Raw genomic sequence first — 24,264 nt, 5'->3', positions numbered from 1 at the left:
CCCCAGGAACCAGCTCTTGCTCTGGGCTTGCCCCTCTCCTTGCCACTCTCGGGCTCCAGATGCTGCCCCTTTTCTGAGCCTCCCTGAGATGAATTCAGTGAGCTGCTGGAATGCCCAGGCAGTGCAGGTAGCACTTGGCCTCTGACTTTCCTCAGCTTGCTGCAAGAAGCGGACACTGAAACCCTGGAGGTTTCCCTTAGTGCTTAACAGAACACCCAGGCTTAGCTTGCCCAGAGGCGGAGGGAGATGCAGCACTCAGGAAAAAATGGATTAGTACTGGAGAACATTTCAATCCTGCTTCCAATCAGATGATCTGACGCTCATTTAATCAGGGTGGAGTGGGAAAGTGATCCTTTAAAAACATTTCAGAACTCCTGAAAAATCCGTTTACGAATGCTCAGCTGGTAAGTGCCATTCCTGGGCTCACGGCAGCTCTCGCCATCAATCTCAACGTCCAGGGAGTGTGACCGGCTGGTTTGATATACCCTGGCGTCCCCTCACACAGCAATGCAGGCTCAGGGCAACAATGCCGCAAGCAGGAGGCCTCCCCTTAGAGCGCACCAGGCCCCAGGAGGGCTGGGTCCTTACCAGGTAGGGCTCCTCTCCCGGCCCGCACGGGGGGCACTCCTGGCACAGCCCTGTAGTCTGGTTATAGTACTGGTTCTCGCCACAGTTTGAGTATTCCGCTCGGGCCGAGCATATCAGAGACACCTGCCAACAAATAGGGGTGTTGTGGCCTCCGTACCTCCTTAGAAACACGTGTGACTTCCCCAAGACCCCAAGGTTGACATAGGAAGGGGGTGCCCTGCGGTGGGGGCTCTGCTGGGGGCTCGGTCTGGGAAGGTGTCCGCTTGTGAGTGCTCACTGCTGCTAAGTCTCCAGTGGCTCCTGGTTGATCACCTGGGCACGGCCAGCCCCCACTAGAACCACCCTGCCTCACCCCTGCTGGCCAAGCCTCATCCCACCATCAAGGCCTGCTCTGAATTCTCCTCATCAACGCACTTGCCAAGGTCATGGAGGAGGTGCCCCTGTCCCCCACTGAGCCTCTAATACAGTGGCTCCTCAGAACGCCGGCGTGTCCAGGAGGATGGGGGTGGGGGTCTGAGTCTTCCAAGTCTTTCTCAGCTGCACGGCCTCCAAGCATGAGCTCATCACATAGACACAGGGCTGTGTGTATCACACCACAAACAGGCACTCAAGAACGTTTATATCCATGAGACCCTATGAAAGGAGCTACCAACGAAATCAGTGTAACTTCAGCCTGGGGCAGAGTTCTGTGCTTTACAGGCCTGGTTTCATTTCACCCTCAGAAGAACCCTGTGGAGGAGGGGCTATGATCAGCATTCCCATTTTACAGCTGAAGAGGCTAAGAAACGGTCCAACCATCACGAGGATGAGGGTGTTATGGGGGTGAGGGGCTCAGACCACTTACCACCAGGACGGGGAGCCAGGGTGTCTGCGTGCAGTCCCCCACATGGGCCATCCTCTCCCAAGGGCTCACCTGAAAGACATGCGTCATTAGCTGGGCACTGGCGGTAGTGCCCCAGCCGGGGGTCCGGCTACCTTTATTTAACCCCACTGGATATAAGGTGCCTTCCAGCAAACAGAGGGGAAACTATACATCCTAAAAGAAAAGGCAGACATGAAGCTGAAGCTGTACCCATGCCACTTGGGCTGACTCTGGGGCCTTCCCAGCCTCGCAGCCATGCCGGGAGGGAGCCTGAGAGGAGGCTGGGAGCACATGGAGGGCCCACGGTTAAACCCGAGGTTAGTGATTGTGTTTCTCATGCTCAGAGGGTTTGGAGAAACCCAGCCTTATGTGAGCTTTAAGTCTGGAGTCCTCCAGGCCAGTCCTGGCCTTTGGGCTCCAGGACACAGGAGGACCTCTGGAGAGACTGCCAGCTATTAGATTCTGGTCTTTGCCCCTCTGGATGCTCTCCCAGCCCCACCTTAAGGTTCTTCCCTCTCTCTGTTAAGAACAGGTTGTCCATCAAAGTGGACAAGTCCAATAACCTAACTTTACAGTTGAGATAGTGGGAGCCCAGAGAGGTTAAGTGACTTGCCCCAGATTACACAGCTACTTAAGGGACTGAGCATGGCTGCAGCTGAGGTGTTCAGATACTTTTCACCAACTATTAATATTACACGAATGCATTCCCTTGAAGGAGGAGGTGGGTTCATTTTATTTTATTATTATTATTATTATTATTATTGCTTGTTTTTTCACTTTCTGAATGGAGACCTGTGTTTCTGACTCAAAGCAATTTTACTTGATAGTCTGGGTATTAATTAGCCTGGCTCTACAAGGAGAGATAATGTGCTCTTGTGGTCGCCTAAATTCCTCAGTGGCTGCACTCTGGTTCACTGTCCTCTTGCCATAACAAAAGAGCAAGTACTCTTCTAGATGCTGGGTTGTGTGAGGAACCTTCCAGAATCAACCACGGACTCAGACCAGAAGACCAGCTGGGCAATGGAACCCAAACTCCCCAAGACCTTTCATCCTCAGAATTCTCTTGTCCTTAGGAAGCCATCATTGGTCATAAAAACCAATTAATTCCCAATACCACACACAAAAATACCATGACGAACATATGCCATGATGCATAGGAACCTTCCCTCCCTTCCTCCTTTTCTGTCTTTTGGAAAAGTCCTGCAACATCCTAAAGGCATTAGGGAGAAAAGTAGCCAAAGATTATTTATTGGAAATACAGAAATTAAGTTGGAGAGGCTGGGCGCGGTGGCTCACGCCTGTAATTCCAGCACTTTGGGAGGCCGAGGGGGGCGGATCACGAGGTCAGGAGATCGAGACCATCCTGGCTAACACAGTGAAACCCCGTCTCTACTAAAAATACAAAAAAATTAGCTGAGTGTGGTGGTGGGCGCCTGTAGTCCCAGCTACTCGGGAGGCTGAGGCAGGAGAATGGTGTGAACCCAGGAGGCGGAGCTTGCAGTGAGCCAAGATCGCGCCACTGCACTCCAGCCTGGGCAACAGAGTGAGACTCCATCTCCAAAAAAAAAAAAACAAAACAAGGAATTAAGTTGGAGAAGGAGGTATGGGCTGTGTAACTCAGCAGCCAGGGAACGGTGGAGAAGAGCAAAAGACCAGGGGCCCTGTCAGTGGGGACCGACATGTACAATCTTCTTTTCCAAATCCCCCAGGACTTAAGGGCTTGTTCACTGAGATTTCTGGAAAGAGAATGGCCCTTTAGGAGATGCACCCAATGCCAAGTATATATGTGTTTTTAACACATAAACTGTGGGGAAAACATTCAAACCATAGCAGCGTGGAAATGTCTCTTCCCATCCGAGGCAGACAAGGCTGCTGCTTAACTTGTGGAACTAATCAGTTAATTGGCTGCTAGGGAGCTTCCGGTCTGCCGGCCTTCCAGAGATCCCTGGGGAGCATGCCTGTCCTGCCTCCCGAGTACAACAGCACACGCCCTCGCTCCCATAAGAAGAGGGTGGGCAGAATCCTGGCAGGGCCTTAAGATAGTACGCTTGTTTATCATTGCAACAGATAAACACCCACAAAAAATCCAAAGGAACTTCATTTTCCTGGAACACCAAGCAGGGCTGTAACACCTGTTGTTGGGTGAGAAAGAAATGATACAGAAGAATGCCTCCGGGTGTATTTGTAAAGTTTCTAAAAGCATGAAAAGCAGGTCTGGAGCGATGCCTGCTGAACTTCCAGCAAAGATTTTTTTGGCAGTAACTGAAATTGAATGGGGATGACCAAGGACTGAGGGAGCATTCCGGGGAACATTCACTTTTTATTTTATGCAGGTCTGTATTGTCTGAGTGGTCTAGAAGAGAGAGTATGAATTCTGTGATAAAGGAAAAAGCGTGTGTCCCTGGCTGCTCTAAGAATAGGCGGGGGAAGAGGGTCCCAGGGGAGATCCCAGAGGACCCACCTGACTAGGGTCACTGGCAAAGCACAGCAGTGGTCCTGGGTCTTTCCTTGGGTCCCGGCTGTTGGCCCAGTCACCTTGGAGGTGTCTCACTTGGTGGAGACCTCCAGGTGGCTTTGGGGAAGGGTTCTGTTTCCAGACCCTCTTGATGAGGTTCAAAAACTGCCTTTTCCCACACACTGCGTGCACTTCAGTGCTGTATTTACCGTTTGGAAAACACTAAATGGACTGAGGCAAGATTGAGGAGCCAGCCACCCCAGTGGTGAACTCGCTGGGTGTTTTCCTTCTAGCAACAGAGCAAGCTGGGGCAGGTAGCGACGGGAGGTCGGGGTGGCGGGGAGGCAAGGGCGACCTGCAGCCCGCCAGGTGGGGGAGGGTTGGGTGCAAGCAAAGGCCTGAAAGGGAACTGATAGGAGCCTGTTCCCCCTCCCAGCAGCCTTGGACTTGGCTTCGGGATGGTGGGGTTAGCAGAGATAGGTTTCCACTGAGTCTGTGGATAGGGCCAGAGGCTCTCAGCAGGGCTGGAGGCCTTCCAAGAACCATATGAATGGTTTCTAATTTAATTGACTTCTAATTATAGCTGAGCCTTGGAGGGCTTCCCTGAATAACTGAGAAGGGCTGGGCCTGCTGCACCTTAGTGTCAACCAGGAGCACTTATCGAAAGGTGCAATTAAAATGTTCCCAGGTAAACCCAAGCAGAGAGAAAAGAAAAACAAATAAATAGATACACAAAGCAGAACTAAAAGTCTGTGGCCTTAGATGTGTTTCATTATTGTTACCAATTCTCTGAGAGGGTGAGTGAACTCTGGGGGAGGGGAGCACAGGGCAGCCTGTGGTTTGGATCCCACTTCTCAGACTGCAGATGCAGGCAGGAGGTGGGCCACTGGGCGCTGGGGGGCTGACTGCTCCCAGTCATGATCTCCTGTTTGTTTTACTTTGGGGATCCCCAATCTCCATCAGTGCCTGTCAATGCTGCTGGGGTATGAGACCAAGGAGCTGACTGAGGTGGGGCTCCAGCCTCGTGCACACTGAGCTCCCATATTTGTGACAGTGATGGGGAGAGGGAGCACCTGTCTTAGTCTGTTTTGTGCTGCTAGAACAGAATACCATGGACTGGCTAATGAAATGAAGTTTATTTGGGGTTCTGGGGCTGAGAAGTCCAAGAGCGAGTGGCTGCATCTGGTGAGAGCCTTCTTTCCATGTCATAATATGGCAGAGGGCATCGCATGGTGAGAGAGTGCAAGCAGGGCCAACTCACTGTTATAACCAGCCCACTCTCGAGATAACGAACCCACTCCTGCGATGATGACATTAAGTCATTCATGAGGGCAGAGCCTCGTGACCTCATCACCTCCCCACCTTTCAGACCTGTTCACTGGGGATTAAGGGATTAAGTTTTTAACCCATAAACTGTGGGGGAAACATTCAAACCAAAGCAGCGTGGAAATGTCTCTTCCCATCCAAGGCAGACAAGGCTGCTGCTTAACTTGTGGAACTAACCAGTTAATTAGCTAGTGATCCAGTTCAGGGTTTGTGAAGCCAGTAGCCACCCAGCAGGTTCTGTGAACACACTCTTTTGGAGTCAAGCCTCACCTGTTGGTTACCTAGTGCCTGTAGGCATTTCATGATATAAGAGACCCCATGACCAGGTAAGTCTAGAATATCTCAAATCTGGCCCTTTATGGAAAAGGTCTGCCCACTCCTGCCTGAACTGACAGCTTCTCTTCCCTGACCTGCTCTCTCTTTCTCTGCCTTTGGCCCTTCCTTCCTCAATTCCCATCTAGAATGATGACACAGCTGTAATCACATCAGCTTATGACCACTGAGCTCGGACCCCAGCCAGGCACTATCATGGCTTAATCCTCACCATTGCCACTTTGTTGATGAAAGTGGGGCCCCTGGACCAGCAGCATTAGCATCAGCTGGGAGCTCATTAGAACTGCAGAATCTCAGCCCCGCCCAGACCTGCTGTCTGGGATCTGCTTTTCAACCAGATCCGCAGGTGGTCTGTGTGCACATTAAAGTTTGAGAAGCACTGGTCTAGACGATCTCCTAGCAACATCTTGCTGAGGTGGGGAGAGAACGTTTAATGTTTAATTAATGTTTAATTCCTTCTGGGAGCCCAGAAAGAAAGCCTTGGCTGGGTCTCTCCCTCTTTAAGTTCTGGCCTTCTTCCAAAGAACAAATGCCGTCATTAGCACCCCTTTTCACACACACACACAGACTCTGCACTAGACACTGATTCCCTTAATCTTGTTAGAGTTCATTCATTTATTCAACAAAGAGCTGTGGAGCTGCTGCTATGTAGCAATTTTATAGGCCCTAAGGACTGTGCCAGACAGATAGGGTCCCTGCTCTACTGGGCCTTTATCTGTCCAGGGAGCCAGACATGGAAGACATCATTATATACAAGTTTGGCCCCCTTTCCTAGCCGCCCTCCCCTAGACTCAGTCTCCTCTCTGAGCTGCTTGCCTCTTGGAATGGCCTTCACCCTTGGAGGTGTGGCTTTGACTATCTACACTTGTCATCACCACTGCCTCCAGACAGTGCCCACCACAGGAAGAAGGTGGCCGTCCTCCCTACTGATCACCACCTTTAGGAGACGCAGAGTCACTGCCTCAGCTGGCAGATGGTCCGGCCTCCGAGACTTCCCATTCTTCCATCCAGTTGGGCCCCCCCTTGACTGTGACAGTGCTACCTCTTCCAAAAGCTTCTCCCTGAAAGGGCCACACCTCATATCCGTGGGAAGCAGCTGAGGCCAGGTGGCTGTGGGAAGTCTTGGCAGGCCTGATCGTTCGGAGTTACCTTTTAAAGTCTGTAGGGCGGATGTCCCTTGTGTCTGTGGTCCATTTCCATCCCTCCAGCATGCTCACCTGGCCTGGCCCAGCAGGGCTCGCCATGCCTGGGTTGACCGCATCATGGACAGGGAGGGGAGAGGCTGTGGCCAGCCCACTCAGTTCCATGCACACAAGCTCTTCCACAGTGGGAGGCAAGGTGCTGGCAGCTGCCTGTGTCTGGGAGGCGGCTACAGAGCTGGCTGCGGCTCCCTGCCCACCCAGCGCTACTCTACTTCCCCGGCCTCCCACGCTCCCCTTCCTCCAGGAAGACCCGAGGGGAGGCTGCTGGTGGCCTCCTCCCCACACCCAGCAGGATTCCATGTTCCTCAGCCTCCCTGAGGGCCCCTACTTCCCAACAACCCAGACAGACCTCCCTGCCCTGTGGGGAGCCCGCAAGGTCACCATCAGAGCAGCTGAAAACACTTCCATTTGATGTGATTTACAGCTCTGAATCTTCCCTGTCTCAGCTGAGTAGTGCTAATTAATATCAGATTGGGAGGAGGGGGATGCATTCTCTTTCCACTTCTGCTTTAGTCGGATCTGTTTCACCTGAGCAGGAGGAAGGCAGAGAAAGTAGCCTGGGAGGCCCTTCCGCCCCATGCCGCACTTAGTGTCCTGCTGGCCTTGCCAGCCTGAAGTCTTCAGTGATTTCTGACCCATTTCCATTTTGCACTGGGCCCCACAAATTAAATAGCCAGTCCTGTTCCCAGCCTCTCTGGCCAGGCAGGGGAGGTCCCCCAGTGCTGTGCCAGGGAACAGACATGCAGAGCACAGGCCAAACATCTTGTCAAGACCACAGGCACCATCCTTCCCAAGGCTAGAGCAGAGGGTGATGCTGAAAGAGAAGTGACTGGCAACAGAGCACAATGGCGGGTCCCAGAGCTTCAAACAGCATCACATGGGGATTTACAAGCAGCCACTCTTCTTTATCACTGCACTGAAAACCTTTCATTCGCAAACTCCCTGGTGAAGATTTCAGGACTATGAGGGGCAAACTGACCTTTGGCAGCCCCTCAAAGGCGGCGGGCTGTGTCCCTGCATTCTCTCAAGCCCTAAGTCTCTCAAGGGTGTTGCTCACCCCAAACATGTGGGTGTGAGTGTGTGCATACACGTGAGTGTATGTGTATCTGTGAGCACATATGTGTGAGTGTATGTATGTGTGCATGTGAGGATGTGTGTATGCATGTGTATATGTGAGTGTATGTGTGTGTAAGAGTATGTGTATGTGTGTGTATGAATGTATGCATGTGTGCGTGTAGGTGAGTGTACGTGTGTGAGTGTGTGAATGTTATGTGTGTGTAAGTGTATTTGTATATGAGTGTGTGTGTATATGTGTGTGTGGGTGTCCGTATGTGTATGTTTGTGTGTGTGTATATGTGTATGTTTATATGTGTGAGTATATATGTATGTGAATGTATGTGTATGTGGGAGTGTATGTGTGTGTATGTGTGTGTATCTGTGTATGAGTATGAATGTATGTGTGTGTATGTATGTGGCAAACCCAAACAGGCCCCATGCACAGTGGACCCGTGGGGAGAGACACAGATGAGGGCAAACCAGGTGGCCCTGAACCCTTGGGTGGGGCCTTCCCAAAAGATGTGGACAGAGGTTGGTTTGAAAGTTTAAAATCCAAGTTCCCAAGATTCCTTTGTTAATTTGAATTGAGATAATACTCAGAAAACATATTCTTGCACACATAGAATAATAAAGATAATGCATGAAACACTTATTTACTTCTAGATTTTCTTTTGAAGGATCACTACTAATACAAATAAGCACGTCCAATTCTTCAGAACTCTCTGTGCATCACTGACTCTTCAGCAGAACCCACAGAGGCAGGAAGAGCATGGAAAATCAGTATTTTGGACACATCTGTTCACATCTCATCTTTCTATTTGACTCAACTTTTTCCACTAGTCTTTATTTTCTTACATATAAACCAGTGACGATGATAATTTCTGAAGTGCAGTAAACAGTCGTGGCCTAAAAACATTTCTGAACACCAACATGGTTATTGTTGCTTGTCAGACTAGGTTTGGGCTTCTCAGAATGCTAATTATGTTATGAAGCAGGTGTGTGTGCACTTGTACACAGATAGAACTGGGGCTGGCGTCCCAAAGAGGAAGGAAGCTCTCTCTGCATTTTCCGCAGTTTGTGGTGCTCAGGTGCTCTGCACCCTTGGAGGATTGCTCATGAAAATAACGTGGCTTGCAAATATCCATGCAGAAGTTCAGAGGGAGAGCACTTATCCTCATCCCAATGTCCTGCTGTAAAGATATGGGTTCACAATTTCATTTCTGTTTCATTGAATACCTCAGAGCTGAAAGGATCTTGTCGAATTAACAAGCTTGGAGAAGTTTTGAAAAAAAAAATCCCTACTTTTTTGCCTTATCAAAATTGAGGGAAAGCATTTTCAGGGTGAAATCGGAAAAGTTATCATAACTAATGCATTGCTTTAAATTACAAAATGCAAGTTTTTCTAGTACTCCTTTTTTTTCCCTAGACAGAGTCTTGCTCTGTCGCCCAGGCTGGCAGTGGCACGATCTTGGCTCACTGCAACCTCCACCTCCTGGGTTCAAGCAATTCTCCTGCCTCAGCCTCTTGGGTAGCTGTGACTACAGGCGCCCACCACCACGCCTGGCCAATTTTTTGTATTTTTAGTAGAGACGGGGTTTCACCTTGTTGGTCAGGCTGATCTCGAACTCCTGACCTCGTGATCTGCCCACCTCAGCCTCCCAAAGTGTTGGGATTACAGGCATGAGCCACCGTGCCTGGCCACTCTAGGACTCTTATATAAGCACAGTAACATGAAGTTTTGTTGAAACATGATAGGAGCCACTCTTCAGCACTTTAATACGCATGCCACTCATCCTTCCATTTGTTGTTGTTGTTGTTTTTGAGATGGAGTCTTGCTCTGTCACCCAGGCTAGAGTGCAGTGGCGCGATCTCAGCTCATTGCAACCTCCGCAATCTCCGCCTCCCAGGTTCAAGCGATTCTCCTGCCTCAGCCTCCACAGTAGCTGGGACTACAGGTGTGTGCCACCACATCTGGCTAATTTTTGTATTTTTAGTAGAGATAGGGTTTTACCATGTTGGCCAGGCTGGTCTCGAACTCCTGACTTCAAGTGTCTAGTGCAGAGTATGTGTGTGTGAAAATGGGTGCTAATGACAGATTACCAGGTGGGGAGATCAGGAGGACTGTTCCAAGTCCCAAGAAGAGATGATGGCTAGGAGTTAGCCAGGAATCACAATGGAAAAGTAGAGAGAAAGAGGGAACAGCATGGGTGAGGGCTGGGAGGAGGAGAACATGCAGTCACAGTGTATCCCCTCTAAGGCCATTGCTATACCCTCTTCTCTCAGCAATAGATGAATGAGTTATTTGCTGAACTGCATTTTGATAAAACCAAGAACTCTTTCTTGTTTTCTGCCAATGGGCTACTGTGCTGGGTCCTCCCTCAGCTCTTGTCCTCATTTCTTTGCTCTCAGCAGCTCAGAGATATTTGGAAAGCAATACTTTCAGTCTGCCCTGCCTCCCCCAGACCCAGCCATTCCTGTTGGATCTGGACTCCACTAGAGAACAGAAAGCTGGCACCTTAAAATATTTGTGGTGTGATGGAGACGAGGCCTCCTGCATGAACGTGTCTCAGTGACACTGATTCTGCTTCACAACAAAAGCAAAACAAGAACGTAATCCTAATCATTGAAAGACATGCTACTAGAACCCCAAGCTATGTCAGCCAGACAGAAGACATCAGTTTGACAGAGATGATAGCCTCTAAGTTAAGGAAGTTGAAGAAGATGAACCATCTATTGGCACCGGGATCAATAAAGTCTAAAATAGTACAGAGCTGCCGCAGGCAAATGACGTGAAGAGGCATAAAGATGACTGCCATTATTACCTGTCCCGAGGGCCTGCAGAGAGCTTGCTGCTCCTCTCAGGCTGGCTATTGTAGGTAATGCAGAAGGTGCCCACATGGGTGGTGGAGGCTGAGCCTCCCAGGATGGCTTAGATGGTCTGAAGGGGAAGGTGCAGGGAGGGAGGACACATGGGGGCTGGCAAAGCACGTGTGGCTCCTCCATGGCCCAGCCTGCCCACGTGCCTCCTACTCTGCAGCCCTTGCCTCCCACTCCCCACCTCAGCTGCCTCTTTGAAGCCACTATGAGCCCAGGGAGTAGTGGGAATCTCAGTGTGTGGCCTATGTACTCTGGGCTCCCCTGGGCCATGCCTGAGCCCCAGATGGGGCGGAGGTGAGGGCAGCCAGGCTCTCTGCTCCTCCTCTGTATCAAGCATCCAGTGCCGTCGTCACACAATGTGAATGTGGAGTCACGTGCAGAATAACAAAGAAGCAGCTTCTGAGCAAAGACTAAGCGCAATTACAACACGTCACACCACACGATGATGCGGGTCTGAACGGGGCAGGCTTCCAGGGGCAACTGCAAAATGATGAGAGCGGTGTTCTCAGACTCTGCATGTTCCCCAAGAACGTACAAGTTGATGTCCTGATTAGTGGCACAGATTTTTGTATTCTTATTGCTAAGATGATAGTTTTAAAAATAATCACGTTTATTGAGTTGTAATTAACTTGCAATAAGCTTTACATTTTCCAGTTACAGGTGGGAGACTTTGATAACGTATATACACCCCATGTGGCTTGATACAGAGCCCATCTCTTCCAGAGCATCTCTTGTGCCCTTGATCATCAATCTGCCCCACCCTGGGCTGTCACCGGTCGTCACTATAAATTTAAACCGATTTTGCCTGTTCTAGATCTTCATATACATGGAATCGGGCAGCTGGCTTCTTTCACTGAATATAATACCTGTGATGCGTCTGCGTTGTGGGAATTAGAACTTTAGTCCTTTTTATTGCCGAATCGTATTCCATTGCATTCATAAACCACAATGCTTCCCCATTTGCCCATTCCATTTGTTTTTGCTAAGACTACATTTGCAAAATGGTTTTTGGTTGTTTTCTGGACCTGGGCAGTCCTGACCTTGCTTTTGATGTTGGTGACTCAAACATGAGGCAGGTTCTCAAAGGGGCTGACCCTGGCTTTTTTCTGAATCTGCTCTGGCCAGAGGAGAGTCCTGGTAGCTCACAGCCTTCCTCCCAGTCACCAGGGCAAGGTGGAGGTACTGAGCTTCCAAACAGCTTCCCCTGAGCTGTTCCCTTTGAGGGGCTTCCTGGTGACACTTCGTGGCCAGCTGGCAGCTGCCATGGATAACTTACACTCAGCTCTGAGGGTCCTCTGCACCAGCTGTGGGCATGGCCAATAGGGAAGGGTAGAAGGAGAAGGAAAACGATCTCCTTGGCCCAGAGGCACCCAGGGACTAGTTCTCAAAAAGTCACTTCCAAAAGATGGTGTCTTACAACAACCTGACTGCCATTATAAATAATCACCCTCAACCCAAGCCTTCTCTCCTAGGATGTGTGTTAGGCTCGCACACAGAATTGGCTCAGAGGAGAAGCAAACAGCCCATGTGTGAGGCCCTCATTGCCCAAGGGCACTTCTGCCCTGGTCCCAGCAGCCTCTTTCAGTCCCAGCAGCCTCAGTGAACGTGTATGCCCAAGGAGGCCAGTGCGCGACAGCAGGTGGGAGCTTATCAGGTCACAGCAGACAAAGCTCTGCTGCACAGAGAGGCCTGTCCACGCCACGGTTCCCTGCTGGCTGGGGAAGGTGGCTGCCTTTCAGGTGCCCCTTGTGTGATGGAAACTCCACAGGTGCCTAAGAGAAAGTCTGCTGGGCTTCTTCCCGAACCTGTGTTTGGAAGTGGAGCTGCAGGTGTGTGTGCTGGGGGCAGAGGCCCCATCTCTCAGCCTGCTGAGCGTATTTGTGAAGGGCCAATCCAGCGCCAGACTTGTCACTAAACCTCCCCAGCATTGCAAGGGAGGCACTCACTACTCCCCACTTAACATATGGAGTCAATGGCGGCTCAGAGAGGGTGAGCGACTTGCTAAGGTCACACAAGATAGAGGTGGGAGAGCCGAGGCACAATGCCAGATCTACTCAACTTTCTTTTTTTTTTTTTTGGAGACGGAGTCTCGCTCTGTCGCCCAGGCTGGAGTGCAGTGGCACGATCTCGGCTCACTGCAAGCTCCGCCTCCCGGGTTCACGCCATTCTCCTGCCTCAGCCACCAGAGTAGCTGGGACTACAGGTGCCCGCCACCACGCCCGGCTAATTTTTTTTGTATTTTTAGTAGAGACGGGGTTTCACCATGGTCTTTATCTCCTGACCTCGTGATCCGCCCGCCTCGGCCTCCCAAAGTGCTGGGATTACAAGCGTCAGCCACCGCGCCCGGCCCAGATCTACTCAACTTTCGACGCTTCTACACAGCTTTGGGAACAGAGGTCTGGGAGCCAAGACAAAGGCTGGCGATGGCTGGGGCTGAGGGGAGGAAGGGCTCCAAGTGAGTCAAGTGGCCTGGGTGTGGATCCATGGACTTGGTTTCATCCCACCCCTGTGGACCTGTGGCAGTTGGAAAGTTCTCAGCGAGGCCAGGTGAACCACGATGAACCATGGGGACGGCAGGGGCCAGCGTCCCCGTCTCCCTCCCGTTCTAGAAAACATAAATGGTGTCTTCATTTTGTGAGTCTGCGCCGAGTGAGGCCATGAGGCGGGCGATTCCGCCACCTGCTTTCCACACCAGAGGGCTTTCAAGATGTCGGGAGCCCTGCGGTTCCAGCGCGTTCCTGTTCCCGCCTCTCCTTTTACCATGAAGCCAGCTTAGCTCCCAGGCACAACCCTGGCCATCTGGACTCTCATGAAGGTTCATGCCCTGAGAACTTCAGGAGGAGGTGTGCTAAGAAAACTCAACAGCAGCAACAAAAACATTTTCAGGCTCCCAGTCTTTTAAGTTTGAGCGGGTAGGATTTTTGTTTGTTTGTTTGTTTTGAACTATTTAATAGATAGATTTTCTCCCTGCTCCTAATCCTGGGATTAGACCATGCCTTCCCGGTCCCTTCGCTGACATGGAGGTAACCCGGCACAGATGGCGTTTCACCAGGCAGGTGACCCGGATGGTGCAGGGCTATACATAACCATTAAATGTCCCTTTCAGAGTGGGCTTTTTTTCCCTCCCTTACATTCGAGTCCCAGCATGAAGCAAGTAACTCATAAATTTGGATCCTTCCTGTCAAACTCAGGGTCTTGTTCTACCGGTTTGAAAGAGAATTCGTTTTTTCGTCATTCTCTTTTCAAGTACAGTAATGGGAAGGCCTTGAGAAGGGCAAGCTTAGCAAAGGCACTTAGCTGCAGCACCTGAGACGGATCTGCTCCGACTCCAAAGGGCTCTGCTGCACCCTGGGAGAAACGGAGGGGAGGCTTTCTATCCCTCAGAGCTTGGGGATCAGAGAAAAACCTTTCATTTCTGGCTCACCTCATTCCTTATATAGTTAAATTATGTATTAATGGGATACAGATTAAACTGCAATCACACCGTATTCATCTCTCTACCCTGTGCCTTTTTTCCAAGGTGAAAGAGCTGATGTTACTACTGAAGCCCTGGACAAACTTTTTGAAAAACAGATTGTTGGGGCGGGTGGTGACTAGTCCGAATGACCCAGAACCAGTGTGACATGGGGCAGTCACCAAGGGCTTGGGAGGACTCACTTCCGAGCACAACAAAATGTCCAGAGTGAAGACTCCGTGTATTTTCCGTGGCCTGGTGTGTTGAGTAACAGCAGCCATCCTTTCTTGGCTCTTTCTTGGTGGCTGGTGTCTGCTCTCCAGTTTGGGGGAGATGAATCCATGGGGCTGAGCACCCCTCCTTTCTCCAGGATGCTCTGTGTTGCTCCGCAGCACACCCCAGGCTGGGGCAGAGGGCTGGATGCCAGCCCGGGGCTGAGCAGAGACTAGAATTGCTCTGAGCCTGTAACCTTGCATACCATTTCCACCCACTGTACCTCAGTTACCTTGCTTCCAAAACAAGGAGACAGGTTTTCCTGCTCATTCATTTCTCAGAGGGTAAACTGAGGTGAATGCATGTGGAAGTGTTTTGAATGTAAAAGGCTTGATGTAGACTGTGGTTTCTCAGGAATGTACACAGGCAATTGCTATCCAGCCACGTAGGAGCAAACACTCTGTTCCTGTCTCTGTCTCTGTTCAGCAGGAATGGTATATTCTTTTTTTTTTTTTTTTTTTTTTTTGAGACAGAGTCTTGCTCTGTCGGCCAGGCTGGAGTGCAGTGGCACGATCTCGGCTCACTGCAACCTCTGCCTCCTGGGCTCAGGCAATTCTCCTGCGTCAGTCTCCCAAGTAGCTGGGATTACAGGGGTGTGCCAACATGCCTGGCAAATTTTTGTATTTTTAGTAGAGACGGGGTTTCACCATGTTGGCCAGGCTGGTCCTGAACTCCTGACCTCAGGTAATCCACCCGCCTCGGCCTCCCAAAGTGCTGGGATTACAGGCGTGAACCACCATGCCAGCCCAGGAATGGTATATTCTTTCAGATAATTTAAAATAGTTTGACTATGGCTGCGGCAACAATGGCCGTGGAGCCGATGCTGTTGCCTCTAACCTCATGGGGCTGTTAATCTGGCTGTGGGTGAAGCAGGTTCTCCTGGATTGATAATGGGCTCCTTCACAAGCAGAACTGGTCCACATTCCTGCCCTCAGCAGACCTTACTAAGCCCTGCTGGGCTAAGTGCCGGGGTGGGGGATAGGGTGGGCAAAGGCAGCAAAACAAGGAGAGGCCCTGGGTCCTGGTGTCTGGGCCTGGGAGGGAGGGGCTGCAGCGCTCCCACCGTGCAGAGGAGGGAGCTGTGGCAGAGAGCCGGTCTCAGACCTTCCTGAGGTCACAGAGTCAAGGGAGAGGGCTGAGCCAGAGAGCTGACCGCAGAGGCCAAGCTTCTAAGCCCAGGCCAGGAGCTGTGGTCCCCGCCACCTGCAGGTCCCAGAGGAACTGACGCCGGGGAGGTGCTTTGAGCCCTTTGACATGAGCAGAAGGCCTAGGGTGTCCCTGCTTGGATGTTTCCCGTGGTGCAAAGGGCAAGGTTTCAATGATCACCATATTATATCAGCCTGGTGATCTGAAAAAGTTGCCCCCTGCTGTCTGGCTTGCATTGTACAGTCTGGTGCTTTCTGCCCTTGAATGTGCAAAGGAGTTGTGACTATGCATGTGGGCGCTGCCTGTCCGTGAGGCAGCTCAGGAAGCTCGATCCTGTGTGGGGAGCAACAGTTATAGGGCACTCAGCCAAGCCCAGCTTGGGTGGGGGCGAGCTCCCCGTCCTGGGGCACTGTATATTCCAGGGGCCGATGGGATGCTATGCCACTGAGTCCAAGCATGTAATCTTTAAAGACATCTTTTATTAGGTGTTTCATTATGCATTTCACTACTCCAGCAGTTCCAAGGCCATTTATTTATTTATCTCCATGCCAAGAGCCCCCAAGCAACGCCAAGGCATTTGGAACTAGAGTATGCTGGTACTAAAATAAAATTAAAACCTGTTTTAAAGCCTTGAGACTTATTAATTTATTAAATTACTAAAAGGGGCAATGTCTCTGGGTCTTAACAGGAACAAACAGAGGACTGGATAGGATGGATAAGCTGGGCTTGTTGGCACTACCTGCATTTTAAATGCCAGCCACCAAGAATGCCAGGAAAAAAGGACTGGAAATGAATGGAAAATAAAAATGCAGCTAACTTTCTAAAAATTTGAGATCTATTTATTTCTAAATGCCATGGATCCCAAATGGATAAACAAAGTATGGCATATGCACACAATGGAATATTACTCAGTCTTAAAAAGGAAAGACTTTCTGACACATGCTACAGTATGCATGAACCTTGAGGACATTTTGCTAAGTAAGATAAGCCAGTCATGAAAGGAAAAATATCATGTGATCCCACTTGTATGAGGTCCCCAGAGTAGTCAGATTCACTGAGACGGAAAGTAGAATGTGGGTTGCCAGGGGCACATGTTACTTTATCATGAAGATGCCTATTCTATCCTATGCTTCCATCTGACCCTTCCTCGAAGTAAAAGACAGTTCAAGCAAACTGATGACTTGACTGAATTTTCTGACTCCATTCTCTGCACTAGTACTGGCAGCATTAGTCCTCAGACATGAAGGAATCTGACATTAGGGAGGGCTGCCAAGTTTCTGGTGACTCCGAGGACACACCAGCCCCTCCTCCTGGCAGTCCTCCACACCCTGTGAGATGTGCTCAGAGTGTGTCCCAGCAGCTGTGAGGAGCTGTCAGGTACAAAATGCACCAGGGCATGACTGGGTATACTCAGCCTCCCCCGACTTTATCACAGGCTCTTCAGATACACCCCAAACTCATGTCAGTACCTATGGATGACAGTGACGGGAGTAGCACCTGGGACAACACATACCTGAGTGTGTTCAGCATTGCCCTGTGCCTGCACACCATGGGGCTTGGTAAAAACTTGCAGAGCTGAATTATGCACAAAGACAACCCCTTGGGGACTGGTGTCAGGAATATTGGCAGCACCAAACAATTCTTAAAAAGTTGGCTCTCTGACCAAACACATATTTTACATACTAAAAAGAGGAGTTATATTAGTCCATTCTCCCATTCTCACACTGCTATAAAGACTGGGTAACTTATAAAGAAAGAAAGTTTAATTGACTCACAGTTCCACATGGCTGGCAGGCCTCAGGAAACTTACAGTCACAGCAGAAGGCAAAGGGGAAGCAAAACACATCTTACATAGTGGCAAGAGAGAGAGAGTGAAGAGGGAAGTGCCAGATACATATCAAACAACCAGATCTCATGAGAACTCACTCACTATCATGAGAACATCATGGGGGAAAGTGCCCCATGATCCAATCACCTCCCACCATGTTTCTCCCTTGACATGTGGGAATTACAATTTGAGATGAGATTTGGGTGGGGACACAGAGCCAAACCTTATTCCACCTCTGGTCCCTCCCAAATCTCATGTTTTTTTTTTTTTTTCACATTTCAAAACCAAGTATGCCTTCCCAACAGTCTCCCAAAGTCTTAACTGACTCCAGCATTAACCCAAAAGTCCAAAGTCTCATCTGAGACAAGGCAAATCCCTTCTGCCTATAAGCCTGTAAAATCAAAAGCAAGTTAGTTACTTCCAAGATACAATGGAGGTACAGCCATTGAGTTTCCATTCCAAATGGGAAAAATTGGCCAAAACAAAGGGGCCATAGGCCCCGTGCAAAAGTCTGAAACCTGGCTGGGCAGTCATTAAATCTTAAAGCTCCAAAATCTTCCTTGACTCCATGTCTCACATCCAGGGCATGCTGATGCAAAGGGTGGGCTTCCATGGCTTTGGACAGCTCTGCCTCTGTGGCTCTGCAGGGTACAGCTCCTGTAGCTGCTTTCATGGGCTGGCGTTGAGTGCCTGTGGATTTTCCAAGTGCATGGTGCAAGCTGTCTGTGGATCTACCATTCTTGGGTCTGGAAAATGGTGGTGCTCTTCTCACAGCTCCACTAGGCAGTGTCCCAGTGGGGACTCTGTGTGGGGGCTCCAACTGCATTGCCTTGGTAGAGGTTCTCCATGAGGCTTCACCCCTGCAGCAGACTTCTGCCTGGACATCCAGGCATTTTCATACATACTCTGAAATCTAGGTGGAGGCTCCCAAAGCTCAACTCTTGTCTTCTGCACCCCCGCAGTCCCAACACCAAGTGGAAGTTGCCAAGGCTTGGGACTTGCACCCTCTGAAGCAATGGCCTGAGCTGTACCTTGGCCCCTTTTAGCTGCAGCTGGAGCTGGAGTGGCTGGGATGCAGGATGCCAAGTCCTGGGGCTGCACAGGGCCCATGAAACCATTTTTCCCTCCCAGGCCTCTGGGTCTGTGGTGGGAGGGGCTGGTGTGAAGATCACTGACATGCCCTGGAGACATTTCCTCCATTGTCTTGACTATTAACATTCAGCTCCTTGTTACTTATGCAAATTTCTGCAGCCAGCTTGAATTCCTCCCCAGAAAATGGGTTTTTCTTTTCTACCATATGGTTAGGCTGCAAATTTTCCAAACCTTTATGCTCTGCTTCCTTTTTAAACATAAGTTCCAATTTCAAACCATCTTTTTGTGAATGCACATGACTGAATGCTTTCAGAAAAAGCCAGGTCACATCTTGAATGCTTTGCTATAGAAATTTCTTCTGCCAGATGCCTTAAATCATCTCTCTCAATTTCATAGTTCCACGGATCTCTAGAGCAGGGGCAAAATGCCACCAGTCTCTTAGCTAAAGCATAGCAAGAGTGACCTTTGCTTCAGTTCCCAATAAGTCCCTCATCTCCATCTGAGGCCACCTAAGCCTGGACTTCATTGTCCATATCACTATTGGCATTTTGGTCAAAATCATTCAACAAGTCTGTAGGAAGTTCCAAACGTTCCTATATCTTCCTATCTTCTTCTGAGCTTTCCAAACTGTTTCAACCTCTGTCTGTTACTCAGTTCCAAAGTTGCTTCCACATTTTCAGTTTGTCTTTATAGCAGTACCCCACTCTGCCAGTACCAATTCTCTGTATTGGTCTGTTCTCACACTGCTATAAAGATACTACTTGAGACTGGGTAATTAATAAAGAAAGGAGATTTAATTGATTCAAAGTTCTGAATGGCTGAGGGGCCTCAGGAAACTCACAGTCATCATGGAAGGCAAAGGGGAAGCAAGGCACGTCTTACATGGTGGCAGAAGAGAGAGATAGAGTGAAGCATGGAGCACCAGACACTTATCAAACAATGAAATATTGTGAGAACTAACTCAATATCATGAGAACAACATGGGGAAAACTGCTCCCATGATCCAACCACCTCCCACCAGGTCTCTCCCTGGACATGTGGGGATTACAGTTTGAGATGAGATTTGGCTGGGGACACAGAGACAAATCATCATATACTAAAAAGTAGAGTTGGCCGGGCATGGTGGCTCATGCCTATAATCCCAGCACTTTGGGATGCCGAGGCAGGATGATCACTTGAGGCCAGGAGTTCAAGACCAGTCTGGACAAGATAGTGAGACCCCCATCACTAAAAAACTAAAAAAAATTAGTTAAAAACACATGTATGTTTGTAGGCAGAGTCTCACTCTGTCACCCAGGCTGGAGTGCAGTGGTACAATCATGGCTTCACTGCAGTCTTGACCTCCAGAGCTCAAGTGATTCTCTCATCTCAGCCTCCTGAGTATCTGGATCTACAGGCTTGAAACACCATGCCTGGCTAATTCTTTTTGTAGTTTTTTGTACAGATGGGGTTTCCCCATGTTGCCTATGCTGGTGTTGTACTCCTGGGCTCAAGTGTTCTACCTGCCTTGCCCTCCCAAAGTGCTAGGATTACAGGTGTGAGGCCACCAAGCCTGGCTAACATAGGCTATTTTTAATAAAAGCAATAATACAAGTATTAATTATTCTAAAGAGAAAAGCAATGCATTAATATTTGCATGCACAATATCTGATAATTTTGCTTTTCAGTCAGTGGGAAGATACGGCTTGGGCATCTTGTGCTGACAAACAGCTATGTTTGGCCTGAGCCTCCAGTTGGCTGTGAATGATGTTGCCTACTGCATCCCACAACTCTATGGGGACATCCACTTCCTGCTGCCATCGAGTCTTAGAAAACAGCCTCCAAACCAGTGCATGACTTGCAATTAATTGCGTCATAAAATCTTTTTTTTCCTAAAAATGTGATGAGATTTCTCCCTCTTGCTCATAAAACATAATCATCTGAGGTTGGAGGATTGGTTTGGGGCTGCAGGAACTAATCACCCAACCAGAGAGGCCACTGAACCCCAGTCCTGTGTGCCATATGGAACATGCATGTCCTTATTTCTTCTCAAACTCCAAAGAGAAAGAGTGACTCAGTTAAGATGATGATGTATGTAGTCAATGATTTATCATGGGCTAGGTCTTCATGGTGCCTTAGAAGCAGATGTGACTGGAAAATAACCTCCGAGTAATATGTCCCTTCCAAATCAAATATTCTATGAGCTCATGGGGGCCAATGCCCTCATTTCCTGAGGTTTTTGAAGTAACAAATGTATATGGGAGTAGGGGAGCTGTGGAGATTGGGTGCAGCAAACTGGACAAATCAATCGTCAGATGGTCTATTCACTGAGTGCGGCCTGGGCATGGTGCCATAGGGAGGGGCACTTATGACCCCAGGAGGGGCCTGCTGGCTGAAGAGTGAATGCAGCACAGATAGGGACATGTTCAGCCCTACAAGGCAGAACAGATGACAGCCATCTAAGATGTCATGTCTTTTTTCTCTTTTTCTCCCTCCCTCCCTCCCTCCCTTCCTTCTTTCTTTCCTTCCTTCCTTCCTTCCTTCCTCCCTCCCTCCCTCCACTCCTTTTCTTTTTCTTTCTTTCTTTTTTTTCTTTTTTTGACAGGCGGGTCTCAATCAAGCATAGCTCACTGCAGCATCAAATTTTGGGGCTCGAACGATCCTCCTGCCTCAGCCTCAAGAGTAGCTGGGACTACAGGTGCATGCCACTGCCTCTGGCTAATTTAGATGTGATGTCTTTATGTAGAGCATGTTGTATTTCTGTTTATAAGGGCTGATGGTGTTTAACAGCACATGAGCCAGACAGGGTCAGATCAACCAGGGAAGCACAAGAGATTGTTTATTCGTTCATATTCTGACATGATGTAGCTGAAAGCTGGACAGTGTGTGACTTCATCCTGAACACCACAAGGCTCCAAGTCTGCATTCTGGACGTGACACACAGCCATATGCTGTCCCCTCTGTTCTGTTGGAGCTGCCCTCAGCCTTCTCCACATCCCTGCCCTTGCTCCCTTCATGAGTCCAGTTCTCCAGGAATCAGACCTTGGGCTGGAGATATAAATGCAAGATATTTATCAGAAAGCTTTGGAATCAACACTGTTGGCAGAAGGGGCAATACATTCTCAGCACAGGGATGGCCCTACAGAGCAGTCCTGAACTGGAGCAAGGGACCCAGGCCTTCACACATCCACATTAACCAGGCCCCCAGGAAGGGGTGTGACCTTCCATGAGGCAGGCTTCTTCACCCAAGGGCAGCTTCCAGGTGGGGGACTCAGCTGCAGCCTTTGTCTGCCATCCATTGTCTAGCATCTGGGAGCACTGATGCTTCTGTATTGAAGTGGCCACTTGCGAGGCATGCCTCTCATAATCCAGTTATTTCTTGCACTTGCTCACCAGTCTAACTACCTGCCCTGGGAGTTTCTCAGCATCCCGAGAAGATTCTATGTAGCTTGAAGCCTTTTTTCAGAAACCCAACTTTCCCTTCTCCTGATTATATGAGCTCAGTTTCCCCTATAGCAGCTGTGTCTTGAAGGGTCTCAATATCGGTCTTCTGCATTTGTCCAGGCCAATGCCATGTAATTCCAATGACCACACTACTGTGCAGGTATTGAAGAAACTCTGAACTTAGCAAATGGTCACAAAGAATTGAACCGTCAGTTATTTCTGTTAGCTGGGCAGCATTGTGTCCAAGGTCATACAGGAATTCAACCAGAAAGGCCAGGATGTCTTATGTGATTATTGTACTAGCAGGTAGTGAACTCCAGGAAAATTGAAATGAATTTAATATAAAGCACAGCTTCATGGGAGGGGCTTATTCTTGTCAAAATTTAGATGTATGTTTAAATTTATTGTTCCAAATCCTATATGCAATCCTGTATAGATATTGGCACAGGGATAAAGGTGATATGGTTTACAGGGAAGGGCACTGGATCAGGATGGGGCCTTGGGTAAGACACTTCACTAAAGCCTGCAATTTCTTTAACTGTAAAATGAGGGTCTTATACTAGATCAGTCTAAAGGTTTTTCCATTTCTGCCAGTCCATGAGGTTCTCTTAGATCTATGATATGCAGTGAAAGCTCTTGGCAACACTATAGCAGAACCAATGCCTGTGTTATGGACTATCTTCTCAAATCACGGTTATATTCCAAATAATTTGGCAGACATTATGATCTTCCCAAGGTCTCTTGAGGTACTGAATGGTGTACAATGATGAGTAAGACATAGACTTTTCCTTGACACTCTTACAGTCTAATAAGAGGGCTTAGATCCAAGACAAAGGACCATGCAGGCAGGACCAAGAATATTTTCACAAAGAAGCAAAAGCATGTTTTTTTTTCCTCTTGTTACTGCTTTGTTTTTTCATTTGTTTGTTTGACAGAAGGTCAAAAGGGAGAAATCACATTGCTAGTTAGGCACATTGAAGAAGGTTGAAATGGTGGCATTTGATATCATCTCAAGGACCTGAAAGAGGGGAAAGAATTTCAGGTATGAGCACAATGCATGGAAGGGCCAAGGTGGGGAGGTACAGGTGCTGGGGCAGCTTGTTTATTGATTTGGTTGAAACAACGGGTTCATGTGAAGGGGATTGGGAGATTGGGTAGAAGGTAGTTTGGTGATTAATTGCAAAATACTTTAAATATCAGGATTTTGTTTCCTTTAAGTACACAAGATAGGAGAGGAGGGTTTCTGAATAATGAGGACATGATGAAATTTTTAAAATACTCTATTATGCAGATTAGGAAGGTTCAATTGATCTGACTTTAATTCACTGCTTCTCTCTTCTACAGCCTCCAATACATTGTTAAGCCCTTCTGGTGAATTTTTCATTTCAGATATACTTTTCACTTCTAGGATTTCCTTTTTAAAAAATACTCTCACTCGCTCTGCTGAGATTCTCCGTCTGTTCACTCATTAAATCCAACTTTTTCTTTAAATCCTTGAACATATTAATATGAGTTATTCTAAAGTTTTAGTTAATTCCAACATCTGGATTATCCTGGGGTCTGTTTCTATTGAATTCATTATTGTTGGATTATGGGTCACATTTTCCTACTTCTTCGTATGTGTGGTAATGTTTTATCATATGCCAGACATCGTAATGATATGTGAAATCTACTTTAAATAGCACTGAGTTTTACTCTGGGCAAGTGTCAAATTACTGGAAGATCCTCCCAAACCTGTCAGGCTTGACTTTTTTCTTTATTAAGGTTGGTCTATTTATGTTTCTGCTTTTAGTTCCAAGGCATTATCCTGATTCCTGAAGTATAGACTTTCTGGGGTCTTTTTTTTAAAAAATGTTTAATTTTTGTGTGTATGTAGTAGGTGTATATATTTATGGGGTACATGAGATATTTTGATATAGGCATGCAATGCGTAATAACCACATCATGAAAAGTGAGGTATCCATCCCCTCAAGCATTTATCCTTTGTGTTACAAATAATCCATCTGTGCTCTTGGAGTCTCTACTGAAAGCTCAAAGTGGTGGCTGAGCTTTCTGCATTCTGGCTAAGCCGATGCTTCAGAATTGCCTATCCCTGTGAGGCATCTGAGCTCTGCTGTCCGCAACGGCTGCTCTCTGTTGTCTGCTAGCTTGTGCCGAGTCTTGGCCAAGACCCATAGGTAAACTTCATGCTGATTTCTGGGACTTTCTTCTGTGCAGCACTCTCTTCTCTGGTATCCTGTTCCACAAATTGTAGATACTTTATCTATAAACTCTGCCTCTTCATCTCATTAAGACATCCTCCCTGCTTGGCCTCACTACAGTCTATAAATTCCCTCTGGCTAGGAAGCC

General features: G+C 48.5%; 1 protein-coding gene across 2 annotated transcripts in view; it reads right to left on the bottom strand.

The window, feature by feature from the left end:
- The window catches only part of EDAR (ectodysplasin A receptor), a 97,078-nt gene that overhangs the window by 36,723 nt on the left and 36,091 nt on the right, over nt 1-24,264 (bottom strand). The window contains exons 2-3 of one of the 2 annotated variants that reach the window (XM_032177201.2): nt 1,433-1,501; nt 589-711 (exon numbers count right to left, since the gene is read on the bottom strand). In XM_032177201.2, the coding sequence (XP_032033092.1) occupies nt 589-711; nt 1,433-1,483 (174 nt within the window). In that variant the 5' untranslated portion in view covers nt 1,484-1,501. Of the gene's footprint in view, nt 1-588; nt 712-1,432; nt 1,502-24,264 lie in introns of those variants that run through there. The other variant, XM_058428605.1, reaches the window with a different exon arrangement.

Source organism: Hylobates moloch, unplaced genomic scaffold, assembly GCF_009828535.3.
Source record: "Hylobates moloch isolate HMO894 unplaced genomic scaffold, HMol_V3 SCAFFOLD_15, whole genome shotgun sequence".
NCBI classification, from domain to species: Eukaryota; Metazoa; Chordata; class Mammalia; order Primates; family Hylobatidae; genus Hylobates; species Hylobates moloch.
The sequence above is the reverse complement of the archived record's forward strand: the minus strand, read 5'-3'. Positions and strand labels throughout refer to the sequence as shown.